We start from the raw sequence: 22,434 nt of genomic DNA on the forward strand, positions 1-22,434 counted from the left end.
ATGGACGCCGTGGCCTGCAGAGACGACCTGATAACTTCAGCAGGAGGGATGAAGTGGAGGAGGAAGGTGGACGTGTGGAGAGGCTCGGAGGAGGATGAAGGGCTGGTGGAGATGCTGCTCCGGGGCAAAGCCCCCTGGGGCTTCACCCTGAGGGGCGGCAGCGAGCACAGGGAGCCTCTGGTCATCACAAAGGTAAGAAAGAGTTTTACAGCTATAAAGATTAACAATACTCAGCCCTGTGTTCAGTGATATAAATCATCATATCCCTTCATGTTTCACAGTCCTGCCTAAAGCCCCAAGATGTTCAGTTTACTATAATATATGACAAAGACATCATTGTGTAAATGTGTTGAGTGTTTGTAAAATAAACCCTAATAAAAGACCTTCAGCCTGGCAGAGCTCATGAGGATTATTAAGGATTATAATGTACATTCTGAATGTAATGCAACATACCGGGAACCTTTTCCGCCTCCCGTTATAGCCGGTAAGCAGTGCAACTATCTCAGGTTACAGGAGGAACAGTATTTAATATTTAATCAGAGCACTCAGGTTGCCGGCCTCCACATGAGGATGAAAGCGAGACGTCCACCTTGAAAGATGGCTGAGAAAAGAAATAGAAATTGTTGTTGCAGCCATTCAAAAACAGCAGAAAGCTTTCTGTAACTCTTACCATACGTACCATACGTACCATACGTACTCTTACCATAACGCATACTATGCACAACGTTAGGTAAGTAAAGGAGCCTTCACATCCACTGCATTGAAATGCACTTTGACTGTATGTGTGGTGTTTGTGTGTGTTCAGGTGGAGGAGGGCAGCGTGGCGGCGGCAGTCTGTCTCCAGGCCGGCGATGAGATGGTGAGCGTGAACGCGGTTCCCCTCAGTGGCTCCCGTCAGGAGGCCATCTGTCTGGTGAAGAGCTCTCACAAGACCCTGACCCTGGTGGTCCGAAGGTGGGCAGCAGCACACATGAATACCTTTAGTTTGAGAAAACAAGCAGCATCTAAGATATAATCAGGAACTATCTGATGAAAGAACAAATACACAAGATTATTAATCTGACCAGTCAGATGAACTTAAACACATTTTGGTGCCTTGCATCTTATAAACGTTTGAAGAGGAAATGTAGAAGAAGTAACAGCCCTGACATCCCATCATGTGTCCTCACCAACCATTCATTCTGGTGTTAAGGAGCGTTCAGAGAAGGCAGAGCCGTCCTGACCGCCTCACACATGGGCCTCTTGCTGCTTGTTTGAGGGTGAAACAAAAGCAGGTATTGTGGAGGAAACACTGTTAAAGAAATAATACAGTACATTAAAGAATAAATAGGTTAATCATGAGGTTCCTTTGCTCAACACAGACGTATATTTAAACAGTTGTGTTCCACATCTTCAGTCCAACACATCGTGCAGCGTGTATCCACAGAATGGTGCTCTGATGGATTTAGCTCCACCTTGTGGAGGTTTGAGCCAATTGTGTTGTTTTGTGTCCTGAAGGAACATTTTTATCATTAGCACCAAATGTTTTCACAGTGACGGCCTTCTAACTGAGGATATATTTGTTTTTACTCACTTAACTCTGAGTTCTGTCCATGTGTTTGGGTTACGACTCATAACGACCAGGTTTAAAGCGTTTAAGGCCTGAGATACGTATATTCTACTCCACAGATCCTTCTTTTATATTCTGGTGAAGATCCAAACGGGGACATTTTAAGGAATGCGAATAAAGTGATTTACAGAAATTACGAGTTTTAAAAGGTTAAAGAACAGAACAATCAAATCTTATCAAGTCTCATTGCTTGATTGTTGTTTTTATTCTGTGAATAAAGTGTGTTCATTTCCTCTGGGCCTCTCCACAAGAATAACTACCTGCTTCTTCTTTACTACATGTGTTATCCATGTCCTGTACTGTCAGAATTATATGCTCACTGGCAAATGGCAACAGAGTCTTACAGCCTAAATCCAATTACTAGTTGCAAAGCCACCATCATGGGCTCAGAGTGGGTGAGTCAACAGGAGGCAAAGGTGGAGCAGTGGTGTGTTTTCACAAGCTGCTTCTGCTGAGGAAGCTCTAGATGTGAGCGGGTTGAGAGAGCGAACGCCAGGCTCGTTATGAGAGGAGACATTTCAGAACTCCCACTGGGAGATGGTTGAGTCGCCCTGAGAGCTGCCTCAGTCCGGGCGTCCTCCCCTGTTTGCAGGAGGAGTGGTACGGCCCACGTTGCCTAGGTGAGTTGACACTGCTTAGTGGGATAGGCCATATCAGCAGAGCCCATTGTTTTCAGGGGCTTTGGCTACTCCAACGAGCACAGAGTGGACGCTCCTGTCTGCCTTTCTTCTTGCTCTGGACACGTTTGGTTTTTAGAAGACAAAAGAGAAGATCTTCTCTCCCAGGTAATTTCTATTTTTATCTCTGATTCTATCATCAAGTGGCATTTAATCAGGAAGCGGTGTGCGAGCAGGTTTTCCTCGTCTATAAGACACATAAAGGTTGAGAGGCATTTCCCCAGAAGGAACATTTAAAAAGAAGGCCTGACAAACTGCTGTGATAGCGCTGAGGACGTATCTGAGGGTTGAAAAGAGATGGAGGACAACGTTAGAGCAGGAAAACAGACGTTCAAGTCTTTCTACGCGTCTAACTGATTCTTCAGCTTCAGCAGAGATGCTCACGGTGAATTTACAAGGCAGGAAATGTTTGTTAATCACTGTTACACACACACACACACACACACACACACACACACACACACACACACAGGAATCATTTTATTCACAGACTACAAAGCACGCAGATAATTATTATGAATGTCCTGGATCCAGATCTCACTCTGTCTTTGGATACATGAACTAGATGCATCTCCCTCTTCTAAATGCAGCAGTTTATGAGAAATTAGTCTGTTTTTGATATTGTCACTATCTCACAACGCAGAGAAACCCGTTTAAAATCTAAAAATCTTAATATTTAGCATAAATATTCAACATATTTCCCCACTTTCTTACCCTTCAATTGTGGCATTTTTCAATGTTTTCTATCATTTTTTTAATTGATAATTTAAATAATAGTTTGTTGCAGTCTCTTGTGGTGAAGTTTATATATACATATATACATATAGATCAAAAAGCCATTATTGGCTTGATATCCGTGTAGGTTTAGTGAGGACAGAGCCAGATGTTCCAGCTGTTGCTTATCTTCAGGTCTGCATTGTGTCAAAGTTCGTGCATGTTGTTCCCTCCCTCCTTTTTTTATTTTTCTGTTGCCGGTGCAGGCAGTGGCACAGCGATAAGCCCAGCTGTGATGACGCTCGCACTTTCTATTGTGTCGTCGTGTTTGGAGCTCAGCGGGGCGAGATCGTCCTCGCAGGCTGCTGGATGTTTGGCCTCGGCCTTTTCTAAATATCTCACACATGCACGTCGCTTAACTACTTGTGCATCACTTTTATCTTGTTAGATAAAAACAGGTGTTGACAAACTGCATAACGTGCAGTTGAAAAATGATATCACAGTACTCGCGATAACTTGACTTCCCTTCAAACACATGATTTGTATTTTAAACTAAGCGTGTGCAGCCTCTCCTCCCCGGTGGAGGAGTTTCTTCATGGTGGAGTCGTCTCTCGGTATCTGCCTCCCTCCTCCTCCTCCTCCTCCTTCCTCCCCCTCAGCCTGACATTGGCTGGTATCTCTCTAAACAGCCTGTGACCCGGGCCAAACATTCCTGTCTGTGCTATGTTTCCTGACAAGGACACTGAAGGAGATCTTCAGCAGAAAAACAGGGTTGTGAAATGGAGGGTGGTGATGGAATGTACGGACGTATCAGATACCTGGTCGATAGCGGGGCAGAACCTGTATGGAGTCAGAGTTTATCAAAATCTGATCGTCGGAGCCAAGTTTCAAATGTCAGAAATGTGACGTCAGAGCCACTTGAAATACGGTCGATCTCTGGACCAGTAAGATATATAAAGTTCTCCGTCTACCATATAAAAGGAAGATTAAACCTAGAATCCTACATTTGTTTTGGTTAATCGGGATAGACTCTTAAGAACAAGGTCGACCCTTATGTGGATGTAGTCGCTGCCACAATAGAAAGTAGAGAAATAGAATGAATGGAAGGTTTAATAAATGGAAGAAGATAAGATCTGTAACTTCCTTGTTTTAAGGCTCGTGCACAGCTTGCACTAGGTTTGGCAGCAGAAGTGGTTGTTACATTTTTCTACTTTATCTTTACTTCTATCTTTATCTCTTTACCAACTGATAACCTTTGTTGTGTTCGCGTCCTGTTTGACTTTCCCAGCAGCCCCAGCGGCTCTGCAGGCACAGCAACTTGCAGCCCAAACACTAGATTACAGCAAGGACGCTGCAGAACAATAACTCCTCCCCTTCGCCTCAAATCCCCCTTCATAATCCCCGAGGAAATCTCCTCCGCAGCACAAGGTGGAGTGTGTTTGTGTTCATACTGGGAGGAGGAAGAGGGGGGGCGGGAGTCCTGTTCTCAGAGTCCTCAGACTGGTGTCAGACTGGTGGGAGTCGTGGTGACAAAGTGGATCTTTTCTTTGTGTTTCTGAAGGAGTCGGCTGTGCAGAAGTGAAGTGGAAGTGTCCTTTTTGAAACCAGGACTGATGTAGAGCACAAAGACAACTCGCACACAAACAGAACTCTAAACGTGTGAGGTAGTTGGTAAGTTAACACGATTTGTTGCTTCACTTCATTGAGAGACACCCAAACAGGTTGAGCTCCTCATCAACATGTTCAGAATGCAAGTCAGCTTGTTTCAGGTATTTATACTTATTATTCTTACTGCTCGTGTTAATAAATGAGGTTTTAATACTTAAATCATAGATGATTTAAAAATAAGATGTTTCATTATTACTGTTTTTAATTCATTGATTCATCATTTAGTCAGAAGACGGTGAAAACTTAAGATAACAAGTTACTAAAACCCAAATGGATGAATTAGAATGTCCTGTTTTGTTCGATCAACAGTTCAAAACTAAAATCTCTTCAGTTTATAATGATATGAAACGATGCGAGAGAAGCCAGAACCGGAGAACGTGTCGCATTGTTGCTTCATAAATCACTTAATCGGTCTTAATGTTATCTTTGTAGATAGATTTTCTGTTGATCACCTGTTCAGTACTTCTGGTGTAGATACAGAACATACATGTATAGCGTCAGAAGTCTCTGTGTGCCGATCTAAGACCCAACTGGACTCATTTAACAAACGTGGACTTATTCTCCTCCTCTGGAAGTCCAGCATGTTATTTGTTTGAGCTCGTCATTCTCAGAATATTCTTCGTTCAGCTCACTGCTGATATATTTTAGTTCCTTTCTGACGGCACTTCTTCAGTTTTATCAAATCCTCTCGATGACGGATGTTGGGTCAGCTGTGTTTCAGCTTCGTGTTCCTTTCTTCAGCTCGTATGTCGTGGGAGTGAGCGGTGGCGTCTCCTCCTCTGTGGAATATCTGTGACAGAGCAGCTGTATCCCCTGACAATAGACCTTCGGCGCTTTAGAAAAAGTGACATTTGCATTTCTATTGTGCAGGAGTTTGTTTGGAGGCAACTCTCACTTTGTGTGTCGCACTGAGCAAAGGGAGAGGAGGCTTTATTAAGTTGAAGTAACAGTTTGGGATGTTTGCAATTCATGAAAATAAAAGCAAACCTCCTGAACAGAAACGTATCCTTTTGGTTTTTATCTCAGTACACAAAACACACAATTTTACATTTATAATTTCCAAGAAAAGAGCTGATATGAAACGGTTAATTTAGAGGAAGGCTCCAATAGAAATATGAATAAGTAGAGTAATTACAGGTAAAATGATTACGGTACTTATTTGGTACACCTCCATTAGTGTTTTAGTCAACTGAGCATGCAAAGACTGTCTACCATGCAAGCATACGATTCAACAACATCCCTTATTCTTTTGACTTTCTGTGTTTATTGTAATTATGTAAAATAAGAATAAATATTTGCTTAATAGCAAAAACCACAAAGCTTTAAACCACAACGGTGACATTCAGTTGATTGGTACCAAATATCTCTTCTGTCTCTTGAGGGATTACACGAGGGAACTCGGAGACAGTAGAAGTATTGTTAGAGTCAGAAAGAAGGCAGCATACTTTCTTTATTGGACTCTCAGACTGCTGGGCGATGGCTAACGCAGATGTATCTCTCGCTGCATTCCTCTGCTGAAGGAATGCAGCGTCTCCATCGTGACCGGGCAATCGAAGCGAAAGAAATCTCATTTGGTTGCGATATTTCACATCCACCTGACACTTGAACTTGGGAAATAATACTGAATGATACTGTTTTAAAAAAATGATCACAGTCTAGTTTAAGAGCTTTTATTTTGTACCATGAAAGAAATTTAAGCGACACATTAAAACTTGTATGAAAGGGAGGTTATGGTGGTTGTGGATCCGTCTCACATTTTCTAAAAGCTAAGCAGTTAAGCTCCGTCTGGGCCATATGGCTGTGACAGATCTGTCTCCTTCTCCTGTTGTGAAAGCCCTTCAAAATAAGAGGTTCCACCCAACAGACAACAGGAAGTTCCCAGCCTGCTTGGACATCATTCTCCATGATTTGGTCCAAAATGCAGCGACATGTCAGAATTTCAAATACACAGATTGTCCTAATGAGGGCGCTGTAGTTAAATTCAACATCAGACATCATTAGAGGGGTGGTTTGTCTTGCTTCTGATTGGCCAGCAGGTTTACTTTTGCCTTTTTCAGTTGGCAGCTGTCTAACTTTAGACCCTCAGCAGATCTCTGCTTCAGAAAGAAGACAGATTGTATTATTCTGTGTCTTGTCATGTCTTTTGACGCTGACTTTACTTCCTTTCTCCTTCCTTCACTCGCTGCCCATCAGGGCTAAAATGGTTGATGTTGCATCACCACACACAATGCCGTCAGAAACCGAGGTTCATGTGGCGAGGAGCTTTCTCACCAAGATTTTGCGAAGCTCGATGAGGTACCGTCAGCCAGCCTCGTGTCATTGTGTTTGCTGGTAGTTTTCCGTGAAGCTAAGTGATGGAGTTTGTACGTTGTGCTTTGTGCTCCTTCCTTCCCTTGTATTCTGTGTATGACGTATTATTAATAAGTGTGCTGCTTGTCCAAACCTTTAGTCGTGTTCGTCCCGGTGATATTCAGCCTCCTCATAGCTTTTGGTTGTTTTTCATGTCATGAAGCTGATGTGTTGTAATATTATTTCTCCTGTTTAATATGTTGTGTGAAATTAAGATGTTGAACATGTGTAAATCTTTTCTTTTTCAACATGCTCTCCAGGAAAAACCGCTTCAAAGAGTACGTACGAGTTTGGTGTGAGCACAGTGAATATACAGTGATGTTATCAGTTTAGCTTTCTAGGGTTCTTACCGAGTTATGGATGATAATATAACAAAACGTGAGAAATCATTTCGATTTTCAGGCCTGACGACTTGGAAATTTGCACACAAATACCTAGAAAAATGTATAATAGGTCCCAATACATACTACTGCCAAACTAGAAACCCAGCACATCCATACTCGGATAAATATTGTTTTGGGATCTGACTCTTCATCTGCTAATGTTGCTTTATCTCCTGGACAAACAACTGGTTCAACCGAATATGTATTTGTTGCTTAAGCAGGAATATTGGACATTATTAAAGAAACCCCTCATCCCTGAGTGACGGTGGACTCCTGAAGGAGAATCATAGGGGTGCCAAAATGCTTGGAATAGTTTTTTTACCATTAAACTCTGCAGCTGAAATGTCAAATACTCCCTTGTTTCAAGTGTTTGGTTGCCTCTGTGCCTTGCAGGAAGAATGATCCAAACTCACGCCCCCATTCCTGGCACTCATCCAAGCTGACAGAAGAGGAGTCGGAGGCCGCCAGGCGAGACGCCGCCACGGCACCTGCCTGGCAGCCAGAACATGAAGCAAGGTGAGACACTTTCAGCTTCTCAGCGTTAAACAGGGCAGAATATATATTTTGTTGTGTGAAGGATATTCTTTCTTATCTCTCTCATTTCTTTCTGACGATACACACCAGGGCCAAAGAGTCGTCCAATCAAGAGGACCAGAACTCCCAGTGTCAGCTAACCAGCCAGTTGAGCTCAGGGACCAACATGGAGAAAGTGGAGCGTCCCTCTCATCCCTTCCCACCAGGTCGTCTTTCCCCAAATAAAAACATCAGCAGTGATGAGCCGCTCTGTGGACCAGGAGGCAAAAGAGACTCCGGGTTCAGCTGTTTCTCCATCACCTCCAGCCCTCCTGTTCATGACTACAAAACATCTGATGGGAAGGGTACCAGCACTGAAAACATTTTTTTCAAGGGCCTTCATAGTGAAGGGCCTCAGCAGGCGGACCGGCCCAGGTACCTGCAGCCGATGCTGGGGAACGGAGGCTGGGAGGGATCACGGGGCGAGGAGCAGTCTGCCTCTCGGGTCTCAGTCGCAGGGAGGCCCAGCGCAGGCCCACTGTGGCAGGTACCAGAGAAGAAGAAGGACCAGCCTCCTCCTCCCCCACAGCCTCCCCTGCGCAGTGACAGTTTTGCCGCCACAAAGGTGTTCCCGTACTCTGAAGGGCCTAGCGGGCCAGCAAAGACCCACGGCAGGTATATTGAAAAACTGACAGAACATAACCTCAGATCTCAGCAGGAGAAAACCTCAGAGGCGAGACGGAGCTTCAACCCCCTGCCCACCAAAGACTTCCTCCATCCCAACATGGCGGCTGACCACAATCACAACCAGCTGCACCCCAACAAACTCTTCTCGCTGTCCAGCAATGATGTCAGACAGTCTCATTACACCCAACCGCCTGCCCACCAGAGGCAATACAGTGACGAAAGTCCCTTCTGCATGCAGACCAGGTCAGTACCTCCTACCAAGATTCAGAGTGTAGGAAGCTACTATCGCAGCCTCCAGGATCTGCCCACAAACATCTTCAGCCGGAAACACGTCAGGCACTCCACAGCATCCATGGCGAGTTCTGCTGCAAACCCAAACCAGGAGAACGGGGGGCACAACAGATACTACGGTCTGGCAGGCAAGCATTCGGTTCAGACTGCTGAGCTCCAGGTTCGGCACGGCAAAGTAGAGGTCCGGAGGGGGGAAATGGAGAAACCGCAACGGGTAAACAACAATGAACCAGGCTACCAAAGTTCCTTGAAGACCAACAGTAAGACAAAATACTCTCTACCTCAGTCCCAGCTGCCTTATAGTGAAAATAAGGAGCGTAGTGGCCCTTCCCATCTGGGGAACGGTCTACATTTTGACCGCCAAACCTCTGAACTTTCTGTTCGAAGCTCAGAGGATGCTGCAAAGAGAGGTGAAGGACAGGCTAATGACACGAAAAGACACGTCACAGCACATCAAAGTAACGATCTTAAGGTCGGTCTTTCACGGCACCAAGACCCTTGGGTGCCGCAAGAAGACCACCGAATATCCCCCCTGAAAACCCCACTCCTCCACTCCCTGGCCCAGGAGAGTAGGAGTCTGGCCGTGAGGCAACCAGCAGCTACGACCACGGGTGCAACACAGGATGCCGGTGACACCATGGCCGCCAGCAGTGGAAAATCTAATCGCCGCAGCGACCGTTATGCCACCACCCTCCGCAATGAGATCCAGCAGAAGCGAGCCCAGCTGCAAAAGAGCCGCAGCGCTGCAACCCTGACATGCGATGCCGAGGATGAGGAGTGGAGATCCACAAAGACATCTATGTCTTCTGGTGTCTCCTTCTCCAACACTTACAAGGACCACCTGAAAGAGGCGCAGGCCAGGGTCCTCCAGGCCACCTCCTTCCAGAGACGGGACCTTGAGCCTCTTGGACCAGAGGCGCCGGTGGTTAAAACCTCCAATGGACGCATTAGAGGACGTAAACGCTTCCCCCTGGCCAAGAGGATGCACTCCTTCTCAGAGCCTGACAAGATAGACAAAGTGGGAGTGGAGGGAGAACCTCAGACAGGGTCTTTCGGAGAGCGGAAGAAGTTCTTTGAGGCCAAACCGGCATTTTCCAGGCCTGTGCTGAAGTCCAGTCAGGGTGCAAACTTGAACGCGGACCTTTGTGAGATAGGCAAACCCAAAGAGAGAACTCCCTATGCAGAGGAGGAGGCTCACCCATCTGCAGAGCACCTCAGCCCTGGACACAAGCAGGTCTTGGTAGAGCAGCAGAGGCTTGGGACCTTCGCTGAGTACCAGGCTACGTGGAACAAACAGAAGAAGTCATCAGAGGCCAAGACGCAAGGGAGGTATCACTCAGCGGAGAACATCTTGGATGCCGATGGTGAGGAGAAGGCTGTGTGCGTCCACGAGAGATCCCGATCTTCTCCCTCTGCAGACTTCTATACACAGGTGAGAATGAAGGGGTGTTTGTGATGTAGAGAAGTCTATTTCTTTAAACAAATAGAGGCAGGAGACCTACCAAGTCTGTTCTGCTAACATGAGATGCTTAGTAATGATGATACAACTTAAAGCTATATTTTGTTAAGGTATTAAGTAAGACTGGATGTTTTCATCGTTGAGCTTGTGAAGGGATTTACAGAGTTAAGCAAAGAAGTCTTTGACCTTTCGTTTGCAGAATATTCCTTCGCCATGGCAAGACCCTGACAGCCAGCAGAGCAGTAACGGGTAAGATTAAGAAATGCATATGAAGTTTCATGTAAATGTGGGATTTGAGTGGTGTGATTTCAGAGCAGAGAAAGAACAGTTTCTGTTTCCAGGTTTCCTCAGCTAAAAGGAAAATATTATTATCTGTCGTATAGATCTCTTCCTAACCTTATCTCTTGTTGTTGGAGCTCATGTTGAGGTGAACAGTATCTTCTGGAATCCTGTAAACGACACCGACATTTACAAAAGTGTGTGCAATTACAGGTGATTTACAGCTGCTTTTGAAAATGAACAATTATCTGTTTCGTTCATGGTCGCTTTCTCGTCTAAAAGTTGATATTAATCTAAGAGGACGGTAAGTTTAAAGAGGCCAAAGATATCTGATTATAGATGAAGGGAAATAATATTTCCTTTTAAAATCCAGTTTGTATGTCAGAGAATTAAATCCTGTAACTCGATGCGTTATATTTATTTAGAGGAAATGTTTCTTTAAACCTGACCGTGCCCTTATCTCCGTGTAATCCAAACTCTGTTTGGTTTTCACACCCGTAGCTCAGGTTTCCTAAACTGTAACACACACACTCGCTGTGAACACACCTCTGAACCAACAAGTAGTAAACAAACATGTTAGCGCAGCAAACATGGCGGTAAAGTAAATGAACAACCTCCAAATTTAGGAGCTATTGGATTTTCTACACAGAGCTGCCAGAAAACTATTTCTGACTCTGATGGAGTTTGAGTTGAGTTCTTTCCGGTACCACTGAAAACACACTGTATCCATGAGTGCCTGTGTGTGAACCTTCTTGAGATGTCAAGATATTAAACATCTTTGAAAGTTATTCAAAACGTTGTTTTTAAAAAGGAGAAATGCAGATTTCTTGCTCTACAAACAAACATCGTTGTTTGAACAGTTTTATAAAGAAAGACAATTGTTGAACCTCTTTTATAACGAAGGTAAACATCTACTTTTACCGCAGCTACTGATGCAGTTTGTCTTTACTTTGACCTCCTAGAGGAAAAACAGAGAGCAGGCTGCGATGCCAGCCCGACCACAGCCCACAGTCGGCCCCGTCAGTCCCCAGAAACGAGGGCCTCACCGACCACAGGACCAAACCAGACGCTGCCAGTCCCTCCCACACCACACGCTCCTCTGGCCCTCGCAGCCCCAGCCCAGCATCCCAGTATCCAGCTCATCTTCCACAAACTAAGGGCCTCCTGCCTCCGCCCAGGCCCCATTTAGGCCCAGAAACCACATCCTCCTCCCAGGAATTCCTCGCTGGCGCCCAGGCAGACCCGACAGCGCTCCAGCCTCTGTCCAGCTGCAGCTCTGACAGCCAGCACCATGCTACTGCCCAGAACTCCTACGCTGGCCCCGCCTCGGCCAGCTCCCCTCACCTCAGCAGCACGTCCAGAGCCGACTTGAGCAGAGGAGGTGGAGAAAGCGAGGTGGAGAAGGAGCTACCGCAGCCACCTTCCTCTTCATCCCTGCTCTCTTCCTGGACGGCTGCTCTGTCTTTTCCTGCCACGGATCGAGCACGGTCTCCCTCTCCACAGTTTGCACCGCTGAGACTGACCGACAAACCGCCGGCCGTGGCCGTGCAGGATGACTCACCTCTCAGGTAAGCCACTTAGCAAAAAGGGCTTCAGGTTTTACTCACCGCCCCTTGTTACGTAAAGCTTTTCTCTTCTAGTAGAGGAGGCTTTGAACTTCAGGCAAACCAGTTCAAGTCAACAGAATGTAGAAGGGAAAGCTGATCGTGCTCACACTTACAAGAATTAACAGAGGAAGAGGCTGTGAAAATGTAAAATGTAAAATATGCACACAGAGAGGAAGATCACAGTTTGATTGTGCTTGTTGTCGATCAAACCGGAGGCTGTAATTTAGTTACAGCCACACGGCTGCTGTGACCTTTGGTTTCCATTGCAGTTCTTCTGTACGATCCATCCTTTAATTAGAAATGGTCCACTGTAGCTCTGAAAAATGTTTCCATACTCGGTGCTTCATTCTTTGAATGGGTGTTTTTAGTTGTCCAGTTAGAATGTATTGTGTTCCCAAAACAAGAGTTTAAGTTAAACTTGAAAAATGTGAAATTTACAGAAACTTTAACGCAGGATGTTGGGAATATATTAACTTAAGAAAAGAGCTAACATGATGAGGACCACACATTTAGAATAAAACTGTCTCCATTGCCAGAATCACACGTTTTTAGATGTTTGAGATTAGAAGATGAATAATTTCAGGCTGTAATACTGAAATCTGTTTCCTGTCCAGGTCAGAAAATGATTTGAAGCTCCCGGCTGAGATGGATTTGAACAGTCCGGTGAGGAAGGTCCCGGTGAGGATCGTCCACGCTGAGTCCAGCTCGGACCGTGAGGGCCGGGCCTACCTGCCTCAGAGCAGCGAGACCTGCAGCGCCTTTGAGCTTCCGGTCCACGTCCCCTCCCTGAGCACCACGGAGCGCCAGGCCTCGTCCCTGTTCAGCGCTTACACCCGCCAGGACCCGGCTCAGGCTTCAGTCTCAGTCCAGGAGTCGAGTCCAGCAGGGGTTCAGCGCTCAGAGGAGGACGCCAAGAGAGAGGAGCTGGCCAGGGACATCATGGGGAAAGACAAGTCCCTGGTGGACATCTTGGACCAGAGTGGCAGGAGGACCACCATGGACCTGATGGAAGGACTCTTCCCCACGGAGGAGCAGGTCCTGGAGGGGAACCACCAGCGCAGGAGGGCCTTCTCTGGCTCCAGACTGCCCACCTCATCCCCCAGGAGCATGGACAGGTGGGACATTTAACAAGCACAGCCAGGAGTACCAACATGCTTCAAATCATTTATTAACCTTTCACCTATTTTGTGATTGGAGAAATTGTAATGGACTTGTCTCCTCAAGTATCTATCCTGCTGACGTTTCTTTGAGCAAGACACTGAACCTAAGAGCTCCTCTGGAAATGACTTTGTCTCGTTTAACTCAGTTATTATTTTAATATTTTATCAACATGATGTGAGCTTCTCTGGCATTTAATCAATCTAAATCATCATTCATATAAATGTGCAGTAAATATTAAAGGAAAAAGTTATGGTGTCTAAAAATGATTTAACAAAAGAAACACCCGGAGAAATGATTAATTAAATTAACAAACTAAGTGTTAAACTAATAAAAGTGTTCCTGTTCAACCTTCATCAGCCTGCCCTCTGGTGGACAAATGTCTCATTACAGTTATCTTCATTCAACATGACCTCTCCAACAAGTAGAACATAAATACAGTTAGAAAAATGTGGAATTAATTAAAAGCAAAATTGTAAGAGTAAGCTGTGTGTGTGTCTCTCAGGAGGGAGGATGAGGACTTGCCTGCATCAGCTGCAGCCTCCCTGGTCCCCAGCTCCTCCTACTACAACACATCGGCTCCCAAAGCCGAGCTCCTCATCAAGATGAAGGACATGCAGGAGCAGCTGGAGGAGCAGGACTCAGAGGACGAGCTGGACGTCGACCTCGCCGGTAAAAAGGTGAAGACAGTATGTGATCATTTATAACAGCCTAAATCACTCATTCTCGACAGATATTTGCTTTTGAATCTGTGTGCCGTACAGTAGTTTTAATGCTCTGTATGTGATTTCTTCAAAATCACCAGCAAGAGCTGATCTCCAGCCTGGCCAGGAAGCTGGAGGTGCTGCGGGAGGCCCGGCACAGCCTGCAGGAGGACGTGGAGGACAACGAGGCTCTGGGCCGGGAGGTGGAGGCCACCGTGCAGCGTCTCTGTCAGGCCAACCAGCTCGACAAGTTCTGCATGTTCGTGGGCGACCTGGACAAGGTGGTGAGCCTGCTGCTGTCGCTGTCTGGGCGGCTCGCCCGGGTGGAGAACGCTCTCAACACCCTGGAGGACGAGGCCTCGCCAGAGGAGAAGGTAACAGCCGAGGGCAGGGGAGGGGAAACACTGAATCTGTTGAGATATGTACTGATTCATTTCTAATATCAATCATTCATCAGCGAACCCTGACAGAGAAGCGTAAGCTGCTGATGCAGCAGCACGAAGACGCCAAGGAGCTGAAGGAGAACCTGGACCGTCGGGAGCGGCTGGTGTCCGGCATCATGGAGGCCCACCTGGACACAGAAAGCCTGGACGACTACCGCCACTTTGTGAAGATGAAGTCAGCCCTCATCATCGAGCAGCGGAAACTGGAGGACAAGATCAAGCTGGGCGAGGAGCAGCTGAAGTGCCTGGTGGACAGTCTGCCGCTGGAGCAGAGGCCGCTGTTCTGATACCGTTCACCTGGAAAAGCATCCGGTTCTTCTGGATCAAGATGGAGGCCCATTTGAAGGAGCTACATGTAGCATTTTGATATTAATGTCTTTGTTAAATTGTTCATGCCTAAGAGCATTTCATGCCAGTGGTACTGTTTTTCAGGAATGAATACTACATTACCCATGTGGCCCTTTTTGACCAAATAGTTCCAGGATCGAAGGAGCCTCAGCAACTAAATTGGGTCTATTTGACCTAAAGTAGATTAAACAACGGCGGCTTCCTTGAGGCCCAATTTTTGCACGATGACTAGACAAGAACACAGAGACGTTGTGTTGTCATTTTTTTCTTCTGCTTTGGTATGCATCTGTATTAATGATTGAATAAACTAGACTTGCGGGGAAGTTCCTGAGTTCCTGAAAAAGGTCAAAGGTTCCTAAAAACGTTCATAGTAACATAATGTATTCTATTGACTGAGGAGGATAAACAAAAGATTTAATGTTCTCTTTCATTCCTTCTCCAGTCGGCTGCACCAGAAACTCTTAATATAAATATTAATCCCCAAAATGGACATTTAGTCCAGAGACCGTTGTGTTTAGTATTTTAAAGTCATTCTACTCATGGTTCACTGATGTTTTATAACATTTTATATTACTCTTTTGGAGGCGTTTTATCTCCGTTTACTCCAAGATGAATGTTTAATACTCAAACACTGATTAGATTTAGATGGTTAAAACTTTGATCAGAATCATATTTTATTGTTTATGTATTTACATCTCGACACCCCTCCAGAGATGAGAGTCAAAACACAAACCAGATGTTCTCAACCATTATCTTAGTGTTTCTAGCCCCGCTTCATTATCTTAGTGTTTCTGGCCCCGCTTCATTATCTTAGTGTTTCTGGCCCCGCTTCATTATCTTAGTGTATTTGGCCCCGCTTCATTATCTTAGTGTTTCTGGCCCCGCTTCATTATCTTAGTGTTTCTGGCCCCGCTTCATTATCTTAGTGTTTCTGGCCCCGCTTCATTATCTTAGTGTATTTGGCCCCGCTTCATTATCTTTGTGTTTCTGGCCCCGCTTCATTATCTTTGTGTTTCTGGCCCCGCTTCATTATCTTTGTGTTTCTGGCCCCGCTTCATTATCTTTGTGTTTCTGGCCCCGCTTCATTATCTTTGTGTTTCTGGCCCCGCTTCATTATCTTTGTGTTTCTGGCCCCGCTTCATTATCTTTGTGTTTCTGGCCCCGCTTCATTATCTTTGTGTTTCTGGCCCCGCTTCATTATCTTAGTGTTTCTGGCCCCGCTTCATTATCTTAGTGTTTCTGGCCCCGCTTCATTATCTTAGTGTTTCTGGCCCCGCTTCATTATCTTAGTGTTTCTGGCCCCGCTTCATTATCTTAGTGTTTCTGGCCCCGCTTCATTATCTTTGTGTTTCTGGCCCCGCTTCATTATCTTTGTGTTTCTGGCCCCGCTTCATTATCTTTGTGTTTCTGGCCCCGCTTCATTATCTTTGTGTTTCTGGCCCCGCTTCATTATCTTTGTGTTTCTGGCCCCGCTTCATTATCTTTGTGTTTCTGGCCCCGCTTCATTATCTTTGTGTTTCTGGCCCCGCTTCATTATCTTAGTGTTTCTGGCCCCGCTTCATTATCTTAGTGTTTCTGGCCCCGCTTCATTATCTTAGTGTTTCTGGCCCCGCTTCATTATCTTTGTGTTTCTGGCCCCGCTTCATTATCTTAGTGTTTCTGGCCTCGCTTCATTATCTTAGTGTTTCTGGCCACGCTTCATTATCTTAGTGTATTTGGCCCCGCTTCATTATCTTAGTGTTTCTGGCCCCGCTTCATTATCTTAGTGTATTTGGCCCCGCTTCATTATCTTAGTGTTTCTGGCCCCGCTTCATTATCTTAGTGTTTCTGGCCCCGCTTCATTATCCTAGTGTTTCTGGCCCCGCTTCATTATCTTAGTGTTTCTGGCCCCGCTTCATTATCTTAGTGTTTCTGGCCCCGCTTCATTATCTTAGTGTTTCTGGCCCCGCTTCATTATCTTAGTGTTTCTGGCCCCGCTTCATTATCTTCGTGTTTCTGGCCTCGCTTCATTATCTTAGTGTATTTGGCCCCGCTTCATTATCTTAGTGTTTCTGGCCCCGCTTCATTATCTTAGTGTTTCTGGCCCCGCTTCATTATCTTAGTGTTTCTGGCCCCGCTTCATTATCTTAGTGTTTCTGGCCCCGCTTCATTATCTTAGTGTTTCTGGCCCCGCTTCATTATCTTAGTGTATTTGGCCCCGCTTCATTATCTTAGTGTTTCTGGCCCCGCTTCATTATCTTAGTGTTTCTGGCCCCGCTTCATTATCTTAGTGTTTCTGGCCCCGCTTCATTATCTTAGTGTTTCTGGCCCCGCTTCATTATCTTAGTGTTTCTGGCCCCGCTTCATTATCTTAGTGTATTTGGCCCCGCTTCATTATCTTAGTGTTTCTGGCCCCGCTTCATTATCTTAGTGTTTCTGGCCCCGCTTCATTATCTTAGTGTTTCTGGCCCCGCTTCATTATCTTAGTGTTTCTGGCCCCGCTTCATTATCTTAGTGTTTCTGGCCCCGCTTCATTATCTTAGTGTATTTGGCCCCGCTTCATTATCTTAGTGTTTCTGGCCCCGCTTCATTATCTTAGTGTTTCTGGCCCCGCTTCATTATCTTAGTGTTTCTGGCCCCGCTTCATTATCTTAGTGTTTCTGGCCCCGCTTCATTATCTTAGTGTTTCTGGCCCCGCTTCATTATCTTAGTGTTTCTGGCCCCGCTTCATTATCTTAGTGTTTTTGGCCCCGCTTCATTATCTTAGTGTTTTTGGCCCCGCTTCATTATCTTAGTGTTTCTGGCCCCGCTTCATTATCTTAGTGTTTCTGGCCCCGCTTCATTATCTTAGTGTTTCTAGCCCCGCTTCATTATCTTTGTGTTTCTGGCCCCGCTTCATTATCTTAGTGTTTCTGAATTGTTGTGTTTAAGATGCATCATGAGCTGCATGTGGCTGGGTTTGTAATTCATGACCACCAGGTGTGTTTTAAGTTGTATCCTTGTGATATCTCTTAGTAATTTATTGGTAGCCTTTTTGAAAACTTCTATGGAGAAAGGGGAATTGTTTCCCCAGGAATTTATTTTCACTTGTGACGTATTTTTTGTTTTCTAACGAAATGAAATGAAATGAAGAGTTTGATTCCTGTTTAACCTCCTGACAGCCATGATATCAAGTTAGAGCTCCTGCTTTTACAACAAACCATCTCTTTCTATAAGGGTCGATTTTTACATACGATCTCCTTCTGGAGTGACATCTCTAAAGGACTGAGGCACAGCTGGTGTTTCTGTGGAGGTTCATCTAACAGTTAGCACTTTACTCTCTGGTTTGACTCTTGTATATTTATTTGAAGACGTGCCTGCTGTAGCTTCCCACCACTGTGAACCTCATGGACTGAAGTGGGCGCTGTGTACGGCACACACACACCACATGTATGCGGTGCACACTTTAACCTACAAAGCAATAAAATGATAAAGCTCAGAGATCTTTGTTCTGTAATTATGTCTCGTAAGGTAAGGACAATGCAGTAAGAATATTTAAATTTTAAATCATTTCATCAGAAGATAAGTCAGCCTTTCGCTGTGTTTTCTGTCTCCAGGCCTGTCAGAGGTAATCAGCGTTAATCAGACACACCTGCAGCAGCAGACCCCCTCTAATCAGTGTTAATCAGACACACCTGCAGCAGCAGACCCCCTCTAATCAGACACACCTGCAGCAGCAGACCCCCTCTAATCAGACACACCTGCAGCAGCAGACCCCCTCTAATCAGACACACCTGCAGCAGCAGACCCCCTCTAATCAGACACACCTGCAGCAGCAGACCCCTCCACACTCACCTCGTGGCTTTTGTGTCCTTTTCTTTTTTTACAGCATGGCTTCCGTGCAGCGCATTTTTACACTTATCTGCTCTTGACACTGCTGACTTTACAGATTCCCCCCACCTATTTGTTTTAGTTGTAAATAGATTACTTTATTAAAGAAGTGTCTGCCAGGTGTGTCCCAGTCTTAGACACCATCTGCCCGAGAATCAAGAAAATGAAACTGGATTTTAGAAAGCACTGAAACAAGTGAAGACAGCTTTGGGCTTGTTGGAAAGAGTGTTCTGGATGTTGGTTGACAGTTCCTTCCAGATGAGACTGCGTCCAGTGTTTTATGCTACGTTAAGATACGGAGAAGCAAAGTAAAAAACAGCTTTTAACTTCCGGTGAGTCGTGGGTGTGAACATGCTCGTGGCTTTTCTGTCCTGTCTTGAACTCGTTGCATATTTAAAGAACAAACCAAGGCTTCGGTTTATGGTCCAGTTGCAACCTTTGAAACAGCCAAACATAGAGTTTATAGTGTTTGCTTTAATTGGGCAGGTGGGAGTGGAGATAGATGCCACGATTATTCCCAGATCTGATACCAGACCAGCAGGAATGCACTTCAGGGAAATATCTTCACTTTCTGACAAAACGAGGAGATCACAAGCACACACTTAAACTTTGATTTCCTCTTAAATACGAACACATTTATTGATTAACGTTTGTCTCAGGATCTCTTTGACTGTCAGCTTGTATACAGTCTTTCATAATCATGTGAAATACAGACGCAGAAGATCTCGATGACGTATTTGAATCTATTGCTCAACGTCCTCTTACACTTTTACAACACGCTGGGACTTTTTCCAGCCCTATTGGGTGAAGGATCAGGAGTTTTATTTGGAGTATAGCGTGTGGGAATAAGGACCAGTAAACATATCTGGCTTTCTTTCAGACTCCACCTTCACCACTCATAATGTTTTAATGCACTTTTATCACAAATGATGACTTCACCTTTTCGTTATGGGGGATGGACACTGAACTAGAATAACCGTGTGAAGCCGTGTGTTAGGATTTGAGTTACGCAAAATTTATGTTAATTAAATGTAGAAGTTAATTTCATATTTTGTTTTTCTTTGCTGCACAAGCACACACAGGGGAAGAATTCTGGCATCATCATCCAGTGATGTTTTATTTCACTGGACTGTGTTCCATGTTGCCTTCAGGTCTGATTTAACTGTTGGTGCCTTACAGATTATGTGAAAATGATGCAGTTTTATTGCTTTTTCAAACTAATGTATCATATTTTATTCTGTTGTTACCTTCCCATTGACAAATGAACCTGAACTTTAAAAGCAAATATTAATTTAGTAATATATTACATTATATCGTCAAACACAAGCCTACAAGAGGACCTGCTCACCCATTAAATTACACTTTCTACAAACAAACAAACTTCTTTGTTGATCTTTAAACACATTCTGTTAACATTCATTTTACTCTCTTTGGAACTAGATCATTAGTACATTTCTACAACAAATCACATTATTTCAAATCTGCAAATGGTCCTCAACAGGAAGAACAAAACATTATAGTTTTGGATCCCTGAGCACTTATCGATACACCAGGTGAAATTGTAAAATGTGCAATAAAAAGAAAGTGAAGAATATGAAACTAGATTCCAGTAACAGTGACACCCTGCCTCTCCATCAGAGCGTATATGTTCTGTCAATCATTTGCAGTTTCACAACGTGACGGGAAACTGTATCTAGGTTATTGCTCGCAAGAGGAGGAAGTGTGCTGCTGCGTGTGAGGCTCAGCTCAACTGAACAGCACTCAGGTACGTGACAAGATGAACCGTTTGACTTCCAGGCTGTAATTGAAGTTACCTGAAATGCTTTAATCTTTAAAATATCAATAATATACTCAGCATAAGTGTCAGAGTCATCATTTCTTTTGTTTTATTATTCCTTATTCCATATTTGGGGATTTTATTGAAACTTCTTCTCATGCTGCTTTCATTATAATCAGTTTGATAATTAAAATGTATCAGTGCATGTACAAAATAAACCGTTTCAGACTCGCAGGGAAATCTGTACATTACAGTTGTTCTTATAGGAATGTCAGAAAGAAATATAAATAAAGGACTATGTCAAATATAAATAAAGGACTATGTTAAATATAAATACAGGACTATGTTAAATATAAATAAAGGACTATGTCAAATATAAATAAAGGACTATGTTAAATATAAATACAGGACTATGTTAAATATAAATAAAGGACTATGTCAAATATAAATACAGGACTATGTCAAATATAAATAAAGGACTATGTCAAATATAAATACAGGACTATGTCAAATATAAATAAAGGACTATGTTAAATATAAATACAGGACTATGTCAAATATAAATAAAGGACTATGTCAAATATAAATAAAGGACTATGTTAAATATAAATAAAGGACTATGTCAAATATAAATACAGGACTATGTCAAATATAAATAAAGGACTATGTTAAATATAAATACAGGACTATGTTAAATATAAATAAAGGACTATGTCAAATATAAATAAAGGACTATGTTAAATATAAATAAAGGACTATGTTAAATATAAATAAAGGACTATGTCAAATATAAATAAAGGACTATGTTAAATATAAATACAGGACTATGTTAAATATAAATAAAGGACTATGTCAAATATAAATACAGGACTATGTCAAATATAAATAAAGGACTATGTCAAATATAAATACAGGACTATGTCAAATATAAATAAAGGACTATGTCAAATATAAATACAGGACTATGTTAAATATAAATAAAGGACTATGTTAAATATAAATACAGGACTATGTTAAATATAAATAAAGGACTATGTCAAATATAAATACAGGACTATGTCAAATATAAATAAAGGACTATGTCAAATATAAATACAGGACTATGTCAAATATAAATAAAGGACTATGTTAAATATAAATACAGGACTATGTTAAATATAAATAAAGGACTATAGTATTCAATAATTATTGCACACACACCAGAGGAGACGATGGATCCTGAACATTTATTTGGTTATTCAACAGCTCATACTTATGAAAATCAAACAACAGAAGGTGATGAACAAACATGGACATTCTGCAGTGTAACAGACATATTTGATTAACATTCAAACCAACCACAATAAATCTTGAGCAAATAAAACGGCTCCTGTAGAAGTGTTCCTGAATCATCCGTTTTTGGGGAGAGATTTTGTGTGAAATTAGATTTTTAGATTTACTTAACAGAAGAGAATTACTGTGATAGTCAACTGTGAAGCTTTAAAGCTTTATTGTTCTCATGATACCAACGATCATGATACTTCAGGGCTCCACACTCAGCTTGTCAGATTATCATATTACATGTTAAATATCTTTTTAATCTGGTTTGTTTCATACAACGATGCACAATAGTTTGAGAAGAAGATACATATTTTCTGAGATGTTTTGCCTTCAACGTGAACACCTGTGTTTGTGTTTGCGTCCTCTCAGAGGGAGCTGCAGGTGCTCGTTTGCCAGGTAACCCAGGTGACAAAGGAGCATCAGAGGACCTGCAGGGTTGAGAGGGAGTGAAAGAGGAGGAAGAGCTGCAGCCACAGAGAAAGACTTCTCTTCTGGATACGTGTGATTCTGAACCTTCCCCCTGGATTTGATCTCTTCATGACGCCCAGTTTGAGCAGGACTTCCTTGGTTACCTGACGCTCTGTCGTGGCTCCACTGCT

The 22,434-nt window shown here is 43.7% G+C and overlaps 1 protein-coding gene across 1 annotated transcript; it reads left to right on the forward strand.

Annotated features, from left to right (window-relative positions):
* LOC142953075 (protein Shroom2-like) lies at window positions 1–15,736 on the forward strand. Its single transcript, XM_076095144.1, has 10 exons — window positions 1–192; window positions 806–954; window positions 7,794–7,916; window positions 8,025–10,323; window positions 10,550–10,599; window positions 11,592–12,197; window positions 12,851–13,351; window positions 13,900–14,074; window positions 14,200–14,472; window positions 14,556–15,736. The coding sequence occupies exons 1-10, from the start codon at window positions 1–3 to the stop codon at window positions 14,826–14,828; spliced, it is 4,641 nt and encodes a 1,546-aa protein (XP_075951259.1). The 3' UTR covers window positions 14,829–15,736.
* The last annotated feature ends 6,698 nt before the right edge of the window (window positions 15,737–22,434 follow it).

The sequence above is a fragment of the Anarhichas minor genome, unplaced genomic scaffold, assembly GCF_050575085.1.
Source record: "Anarhichas minor isolate MPS153535 unplaced genomic scaffold, ASM5057508v1 ptg000018l, whole genome shotgun sequence".
Taxonomy (NCBI): Eukaryota; Metazoa; Chordata; class Actinopteri; order Perciformes; family Anarhichadidae; genus Anarhichas; species Anarhichas minor.

Excerpts from the sequence above, each read along its gene's own strand:
- LOC142953075 (XM_076095144.1), top strand. The coding sequence starts at position 1 with ATGGACGCCGTGGCCTGCAGAGACGACCTGATAACTTCAGCAGGAGGG. Across the intron at positions 10,324-10,549 it reads CTGCAGACTTCTATACACAG|AATATTCCTTCGCCATGGCA; the intron begins GTGAGAATGAAG and ends TTTCGTTTGCAG. Across the intron at positions 12,198-12,850 it reads CAGGATGACTCACCTCTCAG|GTCAGAAAATGATTTGAAGC; the intron begins GTAAGCCACTTA and ends TTTCCTGTCCAG.